The 15,209-nt window shown below is 45.7% G+C and overlaps 1 protein-coding gene across 5 annotated transcripts in view; it reads right to left on the reverse strand.

Moving 5' to 3' along the window:
• Nucleotides 1-15,209, reverse strand: part of Tbc1d32 (TBC1 domain family, member 32) — a 157,282-nt gene that overhangs the window by 74,225 nt on the left and 67,848 nt on the right. For all 5 annotated transcript variants that reach the window (XR_001234976.1, XM_013516658.1, XM_013516656.1 and 2 more), the window contains one exon: nt 6,681-6,769. Coding sequence is in view for 4 of the 5 variants with exons in the window: in XM_013516658.1 (XP_013372112.1) it covers nt 6,681-6,769 (89 nt within the window). In the remaining variant the exon portion in view is untranslated. The remainder of the gene's footprint in view (nt 1-6,680; nt 6,770-15,209) is intronic.

Here is a 15,209-nt window from a genome sequence, read left to right on the forward strand (position 1 = left end):
CACACCAGCCACTGCTGTGCTGTCTTGAGTGAGTGCTTAACCCTCTCTGTGTCCCGGCTGAGTCATCTGTGAGAAAGTGGACAGAAAAGACTACTTCAGAGTTATCCTGAAAGTAACGGCCTTCAATGCGAAACCAACATGAGTACCTGGGATGTAATGAGTGTTACATTATTAAGAGTTCCGAAGTAGCCCAGAGAGCAGAACAGGTTCTTAGGGTAGTCTAGGGTATGCTAATAGACAAAGAAAATAAAGCAACTGTAAAAAATGTGTGCAATTATTAACACACTAGGTCTAGGGTATGTTAATGGACATAGAAGATAGGGTATGTTAATAGACAGAAAATAAAGCAACTGTAAAAAATGTGTGCAATTCTTAACTCAAGGAAAAGCAAAGCAGTACAAAAAAGCACAGATAGTTGTGGTACATTACTTAACTGATCAACAAAAAATATTTATACAGACATAATGTGAGCTGTCAATACTGCTTTAATAAGGAGTGCGGCACAACTACACTGGAGAGAGGGAAGGAAAGCAGAGGGATCTAAACCCAAGCCTGCAGGTCAAGGGATAAAAGACTGGAATGGGAAACAGGCCTGCAGGACACACAGTGCTGTAAGGACCTTGGGCGCAGGCGCAGGACAGGACTCCAGGCAGGGGCGCACCTCGGCAGGTGGCCCGGGGGGGGGATGGGGAGAGGGTCCCTCTTCGTTCCGAAAGCCTTCCCATGCCACCTGGTCTCAAACTGCACGTTCTGCTTAATAAAGTAAGCGACAGCTGCCGCACTGATTACGAGCAAGCGTCTCCTCTGCACGCTCTGTCATCAGGAGAGACCACATGTCCCGCACGGGGAGCGAAAGAGCGCCACCCGCAGACCGGAGCACTGCGCACCCTGAAAATCGGGACACGGAAGAGTACTTACAGGCATGCAAGGGGTAAAAGAGGCAGAAATTACACTCTGTTTTAAAAAGACACTTCTGGCTAAAGGTCAAAGATATAGGCACGAAAGGGATACGGGTGGCTCTGCAGAACGGAGCGAGGAGCACGTCTTCCGCCTCTTCCTTCCTGTTTTCAGCATTCTCAATCTCAGTAAAAAGAATTCCTTCCAAATTTCAAGTAGTGACTGAGGTCTTCAATTAGCAGCAGATCACTTTATTCTTTTCAAGTCATCAAGAACAAAAAATTATAAAAGTAAATATTGGTTATATATATGTGTGTGTGTGTGAATATGTACACATAGATAAAACCCAAAATGAGGAAGGATGGCTTTACAGTCACATTATGTTCTAGTTTCTGATATAAAACAATGGAAGGAGATAATTTTAAAAGTATTTGTTTGTACTAATGTTAATCAGATTAAAATCTAGCTAGCAACTGGGTTACTAGGAGTAAATAATTTGGTGACTTGCTGTAAGGGAAGATACTAACCCTCTGTCTATTACTAGTTAAAATAACCAAACTATGTCTAATGTGAATTTACTTCTTAAAAAGATAGGAATATCTAACTTTTTCTTTTAAGGTCATCTTAGAGGTCAAACTTTTATAAATCTGGTAATTATCCATAAAACTATTCATTATACTCTATATGAAACCTATGATTAGTGAATAAATGTAAAATAATAACAAACAGCAAGAGATTAATTTTAAAGACTCTTTTGTAATTACAGATTCCCAAGGTTTTTTTTGAAGAAAATTAACAGTAAGTTAACCATATGATACAAAGTGATACAAAGAAAAACATAGGCTTTAGGGAAAACATATCCATACATTTAACAATATTAAATTCGAATGTATATTTAATTGGGAATTACTATATAAGGGTTAGGTTGTTAAAAACTAGCAACTCTACATCCTGTAAGTAAAACTTAATTTGGAGTTTGCTATAAGGAAAACTATTAATACTGAGCGATACGAAACGTGCTGGGAAGAGTACAACCTCGCTCTGAACCCTCCTGATGGTTAAGAAAACTTTAAACCGCTCAGCCTTGGGCAGGACCGAAGTTCCCAGGCATCTGCAGTACCACTAAGCAACAGACTTCCCAAATAAACGTGTGCTTATTTATCCTGGGGGCAGCGTGGGGCACAGGAAAGACAAGGAGGGTCCTGGCGGGCGGCGTTTGCTACGCGGAGACTAAATACTGAGTCTGCGGTAGCGGGATCCACGACCCGGCTGGGCGAAGGACAGCAAGGTGCCCAGGGAGCCCTTCGCGCTCGGAGCGGCAGGGACGCGGCAGCAGGACGGCACGCTGAGCAAGGGCGCGACGGGAGTGAGGCTCTGCGAAGCCGCACAGCGGGCGGGAACGCCCGGGTCCACTCCAGCAGGAGGCCTTCCAGGGGTGCGCTTCTCTCCGGCACCCCTGACCCCAAGGTCTGAGTCCACGCTGGCCCAGGTCACCGAGGGTGACACTGTCTGACACGCGCCATCGGCAGCTCCGCAGCAGAGGCAGCGCAGGGCCCGCGGCTCGGTAACTACTAGGCAGGGAGTGAAGTGGACACCCACTGAAGTGGGAGTCAGCAGTCGTCCTCTGCTGTCGCATGCAGCACACCTGCGCACCTTCCGCCACCTGGCTGAGCACCGCTGACGAGCCGAGCCCGTCCCCCTTTCAGAGGAAACCCAGTCTCGAGCTTGCGGAGGTGACCGTGGCCTGGGCTGACCCCCGGGCTCCTGGCCCCAAAGCCTGGCCCCAACACGGTGGCAGCGGGGCCCAGAGCAAGGTGACCGGGCCACAGGGTGCCAGCACTGAAGGGTCCACAGCACTCTCCTGGAGAAGCCAGCGGACTGCCATGGGACCGGGCTGCTACAGGAACAGTGCCGGGCGGGTCTGTGGCTCCCCGCCCTGCCTGGGGCCTCCCCTGCACACAGGTGGCTCCTTCCCCGTCTCTGTCCCCGCAGCCGGGCCAAGGGCCAGCACGGAGTCCCAGGCCAGCTTAGCCCCTCTACTTCCTGACGCTTTGGCCCCAAAGGTCTTGTCAGAGCGACACAGGACAGACAGACAGACAGATGGGGTAGGGAAGGGAGTCGGCTCTCAGTCCATCCTGGTTTTCTGGTGGTACTGGGAATCCAACTCAGGACCTCACGCTTCCCAGGCAGGCACTGTGCCACTGGGCTATATCCCCCGCCCTCCATCCTGTTTAAAAGCAAAATACCACGTCCAAACCTCTGAAAGCATTTTACATAATCTTTTTTCTTACCTTAGAAAAATGTCTAAGAAAATAGTAACCTTTTAAAATAGTTACTTGAAACTCAGCAATTTCTCTAGTCTTACTATGACCTCTTTTCCTTTTTTATAAAATTTAGAATCTAAATTGCCCATTTTTAAAAAACATTTATTTCTATCCTGTCACATATGCATAGAAAGATGTCTAGAATTATTTTCTTCAATATTAGTAATGACATTTTGGGAACTAGAAGGAATTTCACTTAATTTATTATATTTAATTTCCCACACTGGTTAATTTCTTTATAATAAAGATAAATTACTATTTGGAAAATAAAGAAAAAATTTAAAAAAGTAAGATGACTTTCAGGGTTAAGCAACCAAGGAGCTCGAGGGGCCACTTAATGAGACAGCATGGAGAGATTCCTTTGGTTTGTTCTGCGGGAGGCCGTGTGGGAAACGGAAAATTCCACCCGGGGATGTTAAGTGCAGGGAGCCGTGGCTGTATACACCGAGCACCGGAGTACAAGCACCTGCGTCTGGGTGCTCGCACGTGACCTGGGAGCCGGGAAGAGCAGTCTGGGTCGGGCGTAGAAGCCAGGCCATCCACTGACACACAGGCAACATTTAAGGGCAAAGTGGAAAAAAAACAGAGGCAAGTACACAGGAGAACAGCAGGCCCATGTCCAGGTATTCTCAGTACAGAGCTGCCTGGAGTAAGGGAGAACTGCATGCTGAGCAGTGTCAGCATCACACAAGCAAGTGAAGGACAACCTCTCACCGGGGGAGGAGTGGTCCCCTAGTGACCAGCTCCCGAGAGTCACCGTCAGATGGGACTCCGGCATCGGGTTATGAACATGGAATCGAAGCAACCTCGATGTGAGCAGGGTGAACATTCTAAAGTCATAGGTCAAAGGGGACTGGAAGGCACTCAGAAAGAAACCGGGGTACTGAGCAAGGGCAGGTGGTGTGGACGCGACTCTGGTACAAGAGGCAGAGGAGCAGGGCCGTGTCCGGGGGCGCACGCGTGGTCAGGGCTGGCATCCGTGTGCATTCTGTGTGTTCCGTGGGGAAACAAGGCTCAAGAAGGCAGCCCATGTGTGACGGGAATGGCCCAGCCCGGGAGGACAGGATGCAAGAGGACAGCGGGCAGGAGAGCTCCCAGAGGGGCGACCTGAACAGACCATAGACATTTCCAGTGCAAAATCTATAGGGAGACCTGGACACATGAAAGGTCAGAACTCTGTAAGCAGAACGGGATGCTGTCACAAAGTAAAAGCTGCATCGCATGAAGCCTCATGTGTAGCTCCCTCTGACGCAACGTCTAGTGCTGAGGTGAATCCACACCTCGAGCGGACAGGGAAAAGCAGCGTGGATGTGGGACATGCGGAGGAGAGACCCCTGAGGACAGTGGCACAGTAACGGCAGAGCCGCGTATGCAGGAAGGAAGAGGGCGATACGGAGGAAACCCCAGCACTCAGAAACACGGCGCACGTATCACGCCATGGATGACACTCGCTCTCACCGCAGACTTCACCCCCACTAACAGACTAACATCAGCAGCAAAATAAGAGCGAAGTGACTTCAGATGAATTCCACTGTATTAAAAAATACAACTGAATTCGATTATGGAAATAATAAATTTCAAAACCAAATGAAAATAAACATATTACCAAAAAATAACTCTTAAAAAGCACATGAAGTTAAGAGAAAATTTTCCTCAGCAAGCAATTTTCTCGTTTTCTGTCTGGACGCTGATGTTACAAAAACAGCAAATTCTTAGGTGGCGTGTGGAAGACGACTGAGATACGGAAAAGTGGAGCCAAAAACATTTCACAGTGAAATACGAAATGGGGTAGAGCAAGTAGAGGCGCAAGAACTCACACAGTGCTACTACAGTGTTTTCACAGAGCTTGCTACGTGCCGGGCACTGTTTAAATTTCATACGTCATTCTCACGGCAACTCTGCAAAGAAAGTAACATGCTTGCTCCTCTTTTAGCAGAGGAGGAACAGGACCGGGACCGGGACCAGCACCGGGACCAGGACCACCTCACACAACTGGCGAACACCAAGCACCTGACCCGCACTCCCCGGCTGACACCCGTCTCCCGCAGCCACGCTCCACCTATCGGCAAGGCGATGGCAAACTCTGCAGGGCAGGGCAGAGTGCGTGCTTGTGGGTGGCATGAGAAAGCGGACACTGTGAAAGTTAACAAGCAGTCCCAGGAGCTTTCACCTTTTGAATTACTTTTTTATATAACTTCATAAAATCCAACTGTAATGTCTTTTCCAAAAGAACACTAGAGAAAATTGTTCAAAAGAAATGTACACAGGGGCTGGGGATTTAGCTCAGCGGCAAAGCGCCTGCCTGGCAAGTGCAAGGTCGTGAGTTCGGTTCCCGGTACCAGAGAAAAACAAAACAAAACAAACAAAAAAAAAAAGAAATGTACAGAAAAAAAAAAGAAATTTACTGGGTATGTCGCTAACAACAGGTCAACCTCGAAGTCTATCACTTCAGAACGTTCTATCACTCTATCACTCCAGAACTCCTTGCAAAAGGAGTCTCCACGGAATGTATATTTTCTCACTCTCCTCACTGCTTATGAGGTACCTGAAGCTATAAACTGAAAATTAAAGTTTAATATGAAAACTGATTTTGAGACAGAGGGTATACCACCCAGAGCCGTAACAGCTGCACATTTTTATGCCTTCTTTGAACCAGAAAGACCAAAAACGAAGCTCATCTATTAATGAATGATTCTTTTTATGTTGAAATATAGACCTGTAAAATATACCCCCATTAGAGAATTCTAAATTTAGAAAAGTAATTGCCTTACTTTTCAGGTAATGCATTATCAGACTCCCCTAGGGACAGGAAAAACTACTACAGAAGAAGGAAAGAGAATCCCAAACCTAGAAAAATGGAAAATTTCCTCAATTCAGCACTTTCAAAGGCAGTAACTCACAGGTAGGGGCCTGTCTATGTCTGCATATGACCAAAAGATTAAGAATTTCCTAAGTCTCTTTAGCTCTACCAACCCTGCTTTATTTCCCATTCAAACATGCTACATAAAATGCCAAGGAATATGAATTCAACCAGAAAGATTTAGGCCTGAGGAAAAGTAACGCTGAAGAGTAATGATCAGAACCAAGGCAATGAAGTTTAGGCCTCAAGATAAATCATGTGTGTCTACGTCTCTTGCAAAGCTTTATATGGGCAAAGTCTCCTCAAACCCCAACACAGGGGTGCCCCAGGTGACTCCTGAGTGCGCCAACGAAACAGTCCCAATATGTCTGTGTTAAACCAGCAGTGAAAGACGCTAAACATACAGACCCTGAGTTCAGACGAAGGCTAGTGTATGAAAACCCAGGTGTCAGAATTTGTCTACAATGTCATAGGAAGAAAATTTATCTTTAAACACAATTTTAAAAATCAGCCTATTTTAAGTGCTTTTCAAAGTACATGGAACAAATGCATCATCTTTATAACATATAAAATACATGAAGTAAAATTGAGCACCTTACCTTAGTCCAAAGATGTGTGATTGTTCATAGTTGAATAAAGAATGAATCTTAGCTTCAGAATTTAAAATGATAAGTCGATCAATTATATCCTGAAACAGAGAATGAGACCGTGCTTTACTGAAACCATTTCAAAACAATTAAATCAATAAATATACATTTAAACTTTTCCAAGTTAGTTTTACACTGGAATTATCAGGGAAGCCACAGACACGTGCGGTTCCAGCCTTAGCAGTTCTGCACTAACTGGTCTGGGTGTGGCCTGGACTAGGATGGAGGATTTGTATAAATTCCTAAAGCAAATCTAAGACTTGGCCAAAGGTGATGGCCACTAATGTAGACTCCACTTTCAAACAGGTGAGCAACTCATATATTTAATAAAATAATGATAAACTGGCAAAAATATAAACCACTTTGAAAAACACATGCAAAACCTACAAACGTGGAACATAAACAATGAGCTGGTATTACCACCTAGTAGGTATTTGAGATTTCAGTAATAAACATTCTCTGGCTCAAGTGGTTGAACGCTGAGTCACCTTAGGGACTTTAAAATGCCCAGAAGCCTGGGTTCTGCTTAGGATCCACTCACTCTGCCCAGGTCGGGCTTCAGGCACAAATGCTCTTGACAAAGCTCCTCCCCAAGGTGTTCCGGGGCAGCAGCCTCACTGCCTGCCGACAGAGCTGTCAGTGGCTGTCCCCAGTGCGGCCACTCAGCTCTGAGACCTATCTGAGCCTGGCTGTGATGCCTCGCTTTGCGGGGAAGCCTGAGAGACCTACTCCTCTCCCTCACCGCTCACGTTCCTGACCAAGAGCCCCACTACCCTCCAGCAAGCTTCAATTCAATTCTAGATCTTCCTGTGACCAGCAGGGCAAAACAAGAAAGGTTCTGCTAGGCAGGAAGTCAAGTGAAGTTCATCGAGGATTTTGGGAATAGGGATAAAAAGACCACACTGCCAAATAAAGAGGCTGGGGAGTGAGTCGATAAAGAGGAGGTAACAGTGGATAATTCAAAAGTCACACTTGAAAATACTAATTAAAATATAGCAGGGGCTGGGGATTTAGCTCAGTGGCACAGCGCCTGCCTGCCAAGCGCGTGGTCGTCAGTTCGATTCCCGGTACAGGAAAAAAAAAAAAATATATATATATATATATATATATAGCAAAAACTGGGCTCCTGGATGAGCTTACCCGTAAAACTTCATACATGAGACTTCGGGACACACCTGCCACTCTCTGGTACCTCACAGGAATGTGGGAATGACACTGCGCTCCTGTCAGCATCTGAATCAGTGAGTGAGAAAGAGCTCCGACAACGACCAAGAGACCGTCCCTTCTCAGGCTGTCCCTGTCCTCTGCCGCGTGGCCGTGCACGCCTCACATCACACGAGGTGACAGGGATGAGCTGAGCACTGCTGAGTGTCCCATTCCCTCCCTGCCCCACCCGCCCAGCCCCTGGGCCCGTTCTGTGAGCCTTCTGCAGGGGACACATGGCCAGGCTTTTGTGGCTCTTCCAACACGTGGGTATCTTCTACTGCTTGATGATTACAATGTTTATGGACATCTCAGTGTTATCCCTGTGTTTTCATAGGTCAACCACAGAGCAACCTGCAACTGACCATGTACTGATAACCCCCTTCCTGCAAAGAGAGGCTTCCAGTTCATCTGAGAAGGAGCACTACAGGCTGGTCTTCATTAGGGGGCATGGGGATGCGCAACTGAAACCAACCCCTCTTCCTGACCCAAAGCCAGATTCAGACCACTTGGCCCCAGCTGACTCGCAATTCCGGTTCTGGATCTAAGCGTTCTGGATCTAAGTGACAGTAAAGCTGCTGGGAAGAACCTGCACTAGCAACAAGCCCATGAGGAGCAGGCCACAGAGAGCCGTCAGTGGTAATGAGCTGTCAGAAAACAAACATTACAGTGAGCGATTTCTTCCTCAATGAGATACCAGGAACCTATCAGCCTGCAGGGAAGGCCGCTGATGAGGGCTGCCGGGACATGCGTCCTAAACCAGGTAGCAGCTTCCCAGAAACAAGCCCCTGACAGCAAGGCCCGGGCCTTGCAGGAAGCAGTCTAACCGAGGTCTTCTTCCAGGGCACCGTCCGGAATGAGAACAAGCTCAGTGCACGGTGGCCAGCCCGGGCCTGAGACCAGAAAAGCGGAGGAGCCCCATCTGAATAGGGGGGCATCTGACCTGAGAGCCTCACCCACCTACCACTGAGCCAGCCATGCAGTGCAGACCTTTCTTCCTAGAAACGGAAAGGGGAGGGTGAGGTGGAAATGCTCCCAGACCTGCCCTTGGGGCGCCTGGCCCCGGAGGAGCCTAGGTGTGACACTGAACTGACTGGTGGAGGTCCATTCTTGAGATTTTCCAAAGAAGGGATGGACAGGAAAGCCACACTCCCATCTTGGGGTCCAGGGAGTCGAATGGAACACCTCCTCCCAGAGGGACGTACCCGCCCTCCTCCCCAGGACCCACAAATCACGCTGTCTGGAAACAGTCTTTGCAGAGGTAGTTCAAACTCTATTTTATTTTCCCACTAATGGGGTTGAGCCCAGGGCCTTCACACTCAACTGCACTGTACTGTCAGCCCTTCGCTTTTTACTTTGAGACAGGGTCACACCAAATCATTAAGTTGTGGCTCTGGGCTTAGAGTTTGTGATTCCAATGTAAATCCAACCTGGGTCATCCCAGTGGGCCCCAAATCCAAGGCAAATGTCCTCATCAGGAAACACAAAGGCACTGAGGACGAAGAGGGGACGGTCTTGTGAACACACAGGCCAAAACCCTAGTTAAGCAGCAACAAAACAGGAAGGCAGAAGCCGAAGGGCCCAGAAGGTTCTGTCCCGGAGCTCCGGGGAAAAGCTGGCCTTGCTGACACCCCGGCCCAGCACTGTGGAGGAAGGAACTCTGCCCGAAACCACCAGAGGAAACCAAGACAAGGAAACCAAGACAAGGAGAGGAGTAGCAAGGCTGTCCCGGGGGAACAGAGGGCTCTGGGCTTCTGGCCTGCAGACAGCACCAGCTGGAGAAGATGCCCAACTACAGCAAGCACGCACTGGGGCAGCACCTCACCCGCTGGACCCAGGCTTGTTTACCAGGCTCTCCTAACCCTCGCAGCTACCTGCGATGGGAACAGCATCATGCTTTGCTTTTAGATCACTTCCTGGAAGTGCTGCATGCGTGGTGAAAACATGCTGCGTGTACTTAACACACACAACCTGAGGACTCTGGAAGTGAACAGACACCTGTGAAGACACAGCCACAATTTATGCAGTGAGCTTATCCATGAACTCTAAAACTTACCCCCACACACACACACACTGTTTTAGTTTGTGACGGGTGGGAATATTTAATGGCCACATGTGATGGGGCATGTCATAATATACTCCTAGCGTGGCTGAGGCAGGAGGATTGCAAGCTTGAAGCCAGACTGGGAACTTGAGACCCTGTCTCAAAATAAAATCAGAAAAGGCCAGGGATGTAACTAAGGAGGAGAGCACTTGCTTAGCACGCACAAGTGAGTTCTGCCGTTACCGGGGAGGGTCAGACAGGGAGAAGGCGGGGAGGAGAAGAGAGGAGAGGGAATAATTAGCATGGGAGAATCTGCTGGCTTACCAACTCTCAAGCACGTGATACTGTTAGCTGTGGGCATTATGCTGAGCAATAGATCTTTAGGACTTACACGCCCTGCGTAACCAAACCTTTACACCCTCTGACTGATACTTGCCTCTTCCCCCTCGAGGTCAGCCCGCGCCAGCAACCAACTTTCCACTCCCTGCTTCTACATGTGTAACTATTTTGGATTCATCATGTCAGTGGTATCACAGGACACACGGACTTTGTGTCTGGCTTATTACACTCGGCCTGACGTCCTCTTCTTTACTGTGGGTAAATCGTGGGGAATTGGAATATATATCTCACAAGCAGGTTCCCTTTTCTCTCTGCCCTTCCCTCTCCCACCATCCCTGCCACACCACAAACTGTACCTCTCTTCTATTTTGCTCTCTGTTATTTTGCTCTCTAAATTATTCTACTTTGAGTTTCTCACTCAAGGGAAACCATGAGACATTTAACCTTCTGTGTCTGATTTGTTTCAATTCTCATCATGGTCTCAAGATCCATTCATTTTCCTATGAATGATTCAAATTTACCCTTTCTCAAAAAACTTTATCCTTCTTCATGGCTGAGCAGGGTTCCATTGTGAATGTATGCCACATTTTCTTTAACCATTCGCCTGTGGATGGGCATACAGGTGCTTGCTGTAACTCAGTGGTCAGGAATGTGCTACTATAAACATGGTATGCATGTATCACTGTAATATAATGACTTTAACTCTTCAAGGAGGATACCCAGAAGAGAAATAGCTGGGCCAAATGGAATGTCTATTTCGTTTTTTGCAGAATCTCCATACTGATTCTCTCTAGTTTACATTTCCACAGACAATGTCAAAAGGTCCTCCCCACACAAACACAATTTCACCATGACTTACTGTCTTTGATGATAGTCATTCTTTCTGGAGTAAGGAGGGAATCTCAGTGTTGATTTGATTTCCATTTCTGTAACAGCCAAGGATGCTGAACATTTTCTATGCACTTATGGAAATGTCTACTTCTTGTGAGAAATGTATATTCACTCCAACTGCCCAATTTTACCGGCTCCTTTACTGGAGAGGGTCCAATTACTTGAGTTCTTTATACAGTCTAGATGCTAGTCCTTTGAAGAGTAGTTGGCAAACTTTTCCCCATTCTGTAGGTTGTCTCCTGACCTTGTTGGCTGTTTCCCTTGCTATGCAAGAGCTTGTCAATGTGATATCATCCCAGCTGTTGCTCCTGGTATTATTTCCTGTATAACTGGGCATCTGTTCACAAAGTCTTGGCCTACACCTCTGTCTTCAAGGGTTTTACCTATTTTATCTTCCAGCAGATTCACTGTTTCTGCTTTTATGTTTAGGTCTTTGATCCATTTGATTTGATTTTGCTACAGTGGAGATGTAAGGATCTGTATCCATGCAAACCAGTGCATAACCAGTTTTCCCAGCACCATTTATTAAAGAGCTATCTTTTTTCTGGCAGACTTTTGGCTTGTCAAAAACCAGGAGGCTAAAGGTGCACGGGATTATTTTTGCAGCCTCAATCCTACTGCACTGGTGAATGTATCTATTTTTGTGCCAGTATCTTGCTGTTTTTATCACTGTAGTTTTGTAGTATAACTTAAAATCCAGGATTGTAATGTTTCCTGCTTTACTGTTTTGGCTTAGGATTCATGTGGCTATTCTGGGACTGTTCTCAATCTATATAAATTTTAGAATGTTTTTTCTAGTTCTATGATGAAAGATGTTAAGTATTCTGACTGAAATTTCATTAAATCTAAACATCATTTTTGGTAATATGGCCATTTTTGGTGATATGACCCATCATAAAGCTTACCATTTTTGGTAATATGGCCATTTTTGGTAATATGACCCAATATGGGTTCTGCCTATGCAAAAGATGTCTTTCTGTTTTCTAATGTCCTGTTTGATCTCTTTTTTCAGAGTACTACAGTTTTCACTAAAGGAGTCTTTCGTTCCCTTGGTTAAATGTTAAGTTCTGGGTGATTAGCTTTTTTGGAGCTATTGTGAATGGGAGTGTTGGGTTTTGTTTTTTCTCAGTGAGTTTGGTGTCGCTGTCCAAGAACACTATGGATTTCTGTATGCTGGTTTTATACCCTGCCACCCTGCTAAACATGTTTACTAGTTCTGGATGTCTTCGGGTGAAGGTTTTTTTGGGTCCTCTATGTAAAGGACTGTGCTTTCCGCAAGTATGGATAATTGGGCTTCTTCCTTTCCTATCTGTATTCCTTGTATTTCTTTCTCTTGCCTGATTGCTTTGGACTGGGGGCAGTGGACATCCACGTCTTGTTGCTGATTTTAGAGGGCTTTCTGGTTTTCACCATTTAATATGCTGTGGGCAGCAGGTTTGTCATAAATGGCTTTTTGTCAGATTGACATAAGGTACTTCTACAGCTGTTTTCCTCAGGGTTTTTATCGTGAATGGATGTTGGATTTAGCAAAAGGCTTCTTCTGCCTCTACTGAAATGAGTGTGTGATTTTTATCCTCCCTTCTGTCTTTGTAATGTACTACATTTATTGATTTCATATTTCAAGGCATCTGTGCATCCTTGGAATGAAGCCAACTTGGTCATAATGTATGATGTTTTCAGTGACTTACTGCAATCAGTTTGCAAATACCTTGGTGAGAATTTTTGGATCTATGTTCATTAAGGAAATTGGCCTGTGGTTTTCTTCTCTTTGTTGAGTCCTTATCTGGCTTTGGAACCAGGGTAACAGTAGTTTTAAGGAGTGAGTTTGGCAGAAATATATATTCACTCCAACTGCCCATTTTTACTGGCTCATTTACTGGAGAGGGTAAATGAGCTTCCCTTGCTTCCCTTTCAAATCCATGGAAGAGTCTGAAGAATACTGGTGTTAGTTATTCTTCCAATGTGTACATTCACAGCTATAAATCTCCTCTTAGGAAAGCTTTCATTGTGTCCCACAGGTTTTAGTAATTTGCTCTTTCACTGCCATTTGATTCTAGGAAGTTTTAAATTTCCTCCATGATTTCTTCTATGATTTATTACTCATTCAATAATTTAATCTCCATGTGTTTGTATAATTTCTATGATTTCTTTGCAGCAAAAGAACTGTACATGTTATAGCGAAAAAGGTATTCTGTGTCATTAGCCTCACACCTACTCAAGTGCAATATAGGAGCTGCTTAGAGGGGCTAGAATTCTGAAGCATAGTGGACAAGAAGCCATGAAAAGACAAGATCTGATATCCAAACAATCTGCAAAAATCAGGTAGGAAAAGAACAACAAAATAGAAAAACAGGCAAAAATAAATTAAGATACCATTAGGAGAGAAAGAAATGTCAATCAGTGGTCATTCAACACACGAAAAAAATGTCCTATTCATAATGAAGAAAATATACATTTAGCCCTTTTTACCTGCCAGACAGACAAATATGTTTTTGGTCACAAAGTCTTACTAATCGCCCTACACGAAGAAGGCACTCTATCTTACTGAGTGGACACAAATATCCTTCCTGGAGGAAGACAACCTAGTAACAGAGTCCACAGATCTGCACTAATTACATGTAAATTGGCCTTTCAACCCAGTGACCACACTGCTGGGAGTCTAGTCCCAAGCAGAATTCCAGGGCAGTGCAACATTCCCACGCCTCCCATACAGAGTCCCTGCCGCACGGGGCTTCTACAGATCTCACTGATGCCCTCTACCTGCCACTGTGAGGTGGAGGAGCAGCTGGGCGGGCCTGACCTAGTCGCGTGAGCTATTTAAAAACTAAGTTTCCTTCCAACTAGTCACAGAACAGCACTGCTCTGTGAGAAAGCTCTCCATGGCTGAGACTCTGAAAGCAGGTTGTAAAGCTTACGGGAAGCCCGTGGGTGACGGCCATCAAGGGCCAGGAAAGTCAGTCTCACAACACAAAGCAGCTGACTTCTGTCAAAGGCAGGGAGAAGCAGACTCCTCCCCAGAGCCCAGAGGAGCGCTTGGCTCCCCAGCGCCCAGGTTTCAGCCTACGGTATAAACACCAGCGGCACAGCCCCTATAGACAGAAAGAATGGAGAGATGTGCTGATGTGCATTCACTCACCTGAGTTTATTCTAGAAACCGTTACGTGTGCAGTGTATAATAAACAAATAAGTAACTTTGTCTACATCATGACAAGCCCAGGAACCAAGCTTGTTAAGAGAAATGAAGTATACATAGGCAAGCAAACTGTCTTAGTTTCTTTTCTCATTGCTGAGACAAAATACCCAACACCTAAAATTAAAAGGAGGAAAGGTTTACAGAGGTTTCAGTCCATGATGGGCTGGCTCCAAGGCAGGGCGATATGCCAGAGCGGCATAGCAGAGGAGAAACAGTTCACGGTGGGCAGACGGCAGAAAAAGCCGGTGCCAAGCCACTCACCTCTTTCTATCCCTTATATCTCATCTAGGCCACCTGCCCTTAATCCTAGCACTGCACCATGAATCAATCCCAGCGTCACACACTCTAGATCCAGACACCTGCGACCCCATGAGACTTTGGGGGACATCTAGACACAGCTATAACACACAGAAATCTCAGTACTAATCCCTGATGAATTTCTCTCTTAAGGTTTTAAACAAAACGAAGTTACTTTCCTCGGCTATCCACTGAAAAACCCAGACACAAGGTCAACGTTTAACAGAAAAAATTTCTAACGCCTAGACTGCAATTTTTAAATAAGACTTTTTATTAAAAGGAACAGTCTTTGATGGTGGCTGATTCTATGCCTGAGCCACAAAATGTACACAATGAGCCAGAAACATCTTATGTGAGAAGAAAAAGGAAATAAAACATCAAACACTAATGTGTATACATCGAAAAAGCTCACTAGCCAAGGAAGCAATGTTCTGATCAAAAGAGAATGTCTTGACAGTGACTGCATTGGATTGGATTAAACGTATACATACAAAAAGCAGATTCAATTACTCAG

This window comes from Chinchilla lanigera, unplaced genomic scaffold (genome assembly GCF_000276665.1).
Source record: "Chinchilla lanigera isolate Chin_1 unplaced genomic scaffold, ChiLan1.0 scaffold00035, whole genome shotgun sequence".
Taxonomy (NCBI): domain Eukaryota; kingdom Metazoa; phylum Chordata; class Mammalia; order Rodentia; family Chinchillidae; genus Chinchilla; species Chinchilla lanigera.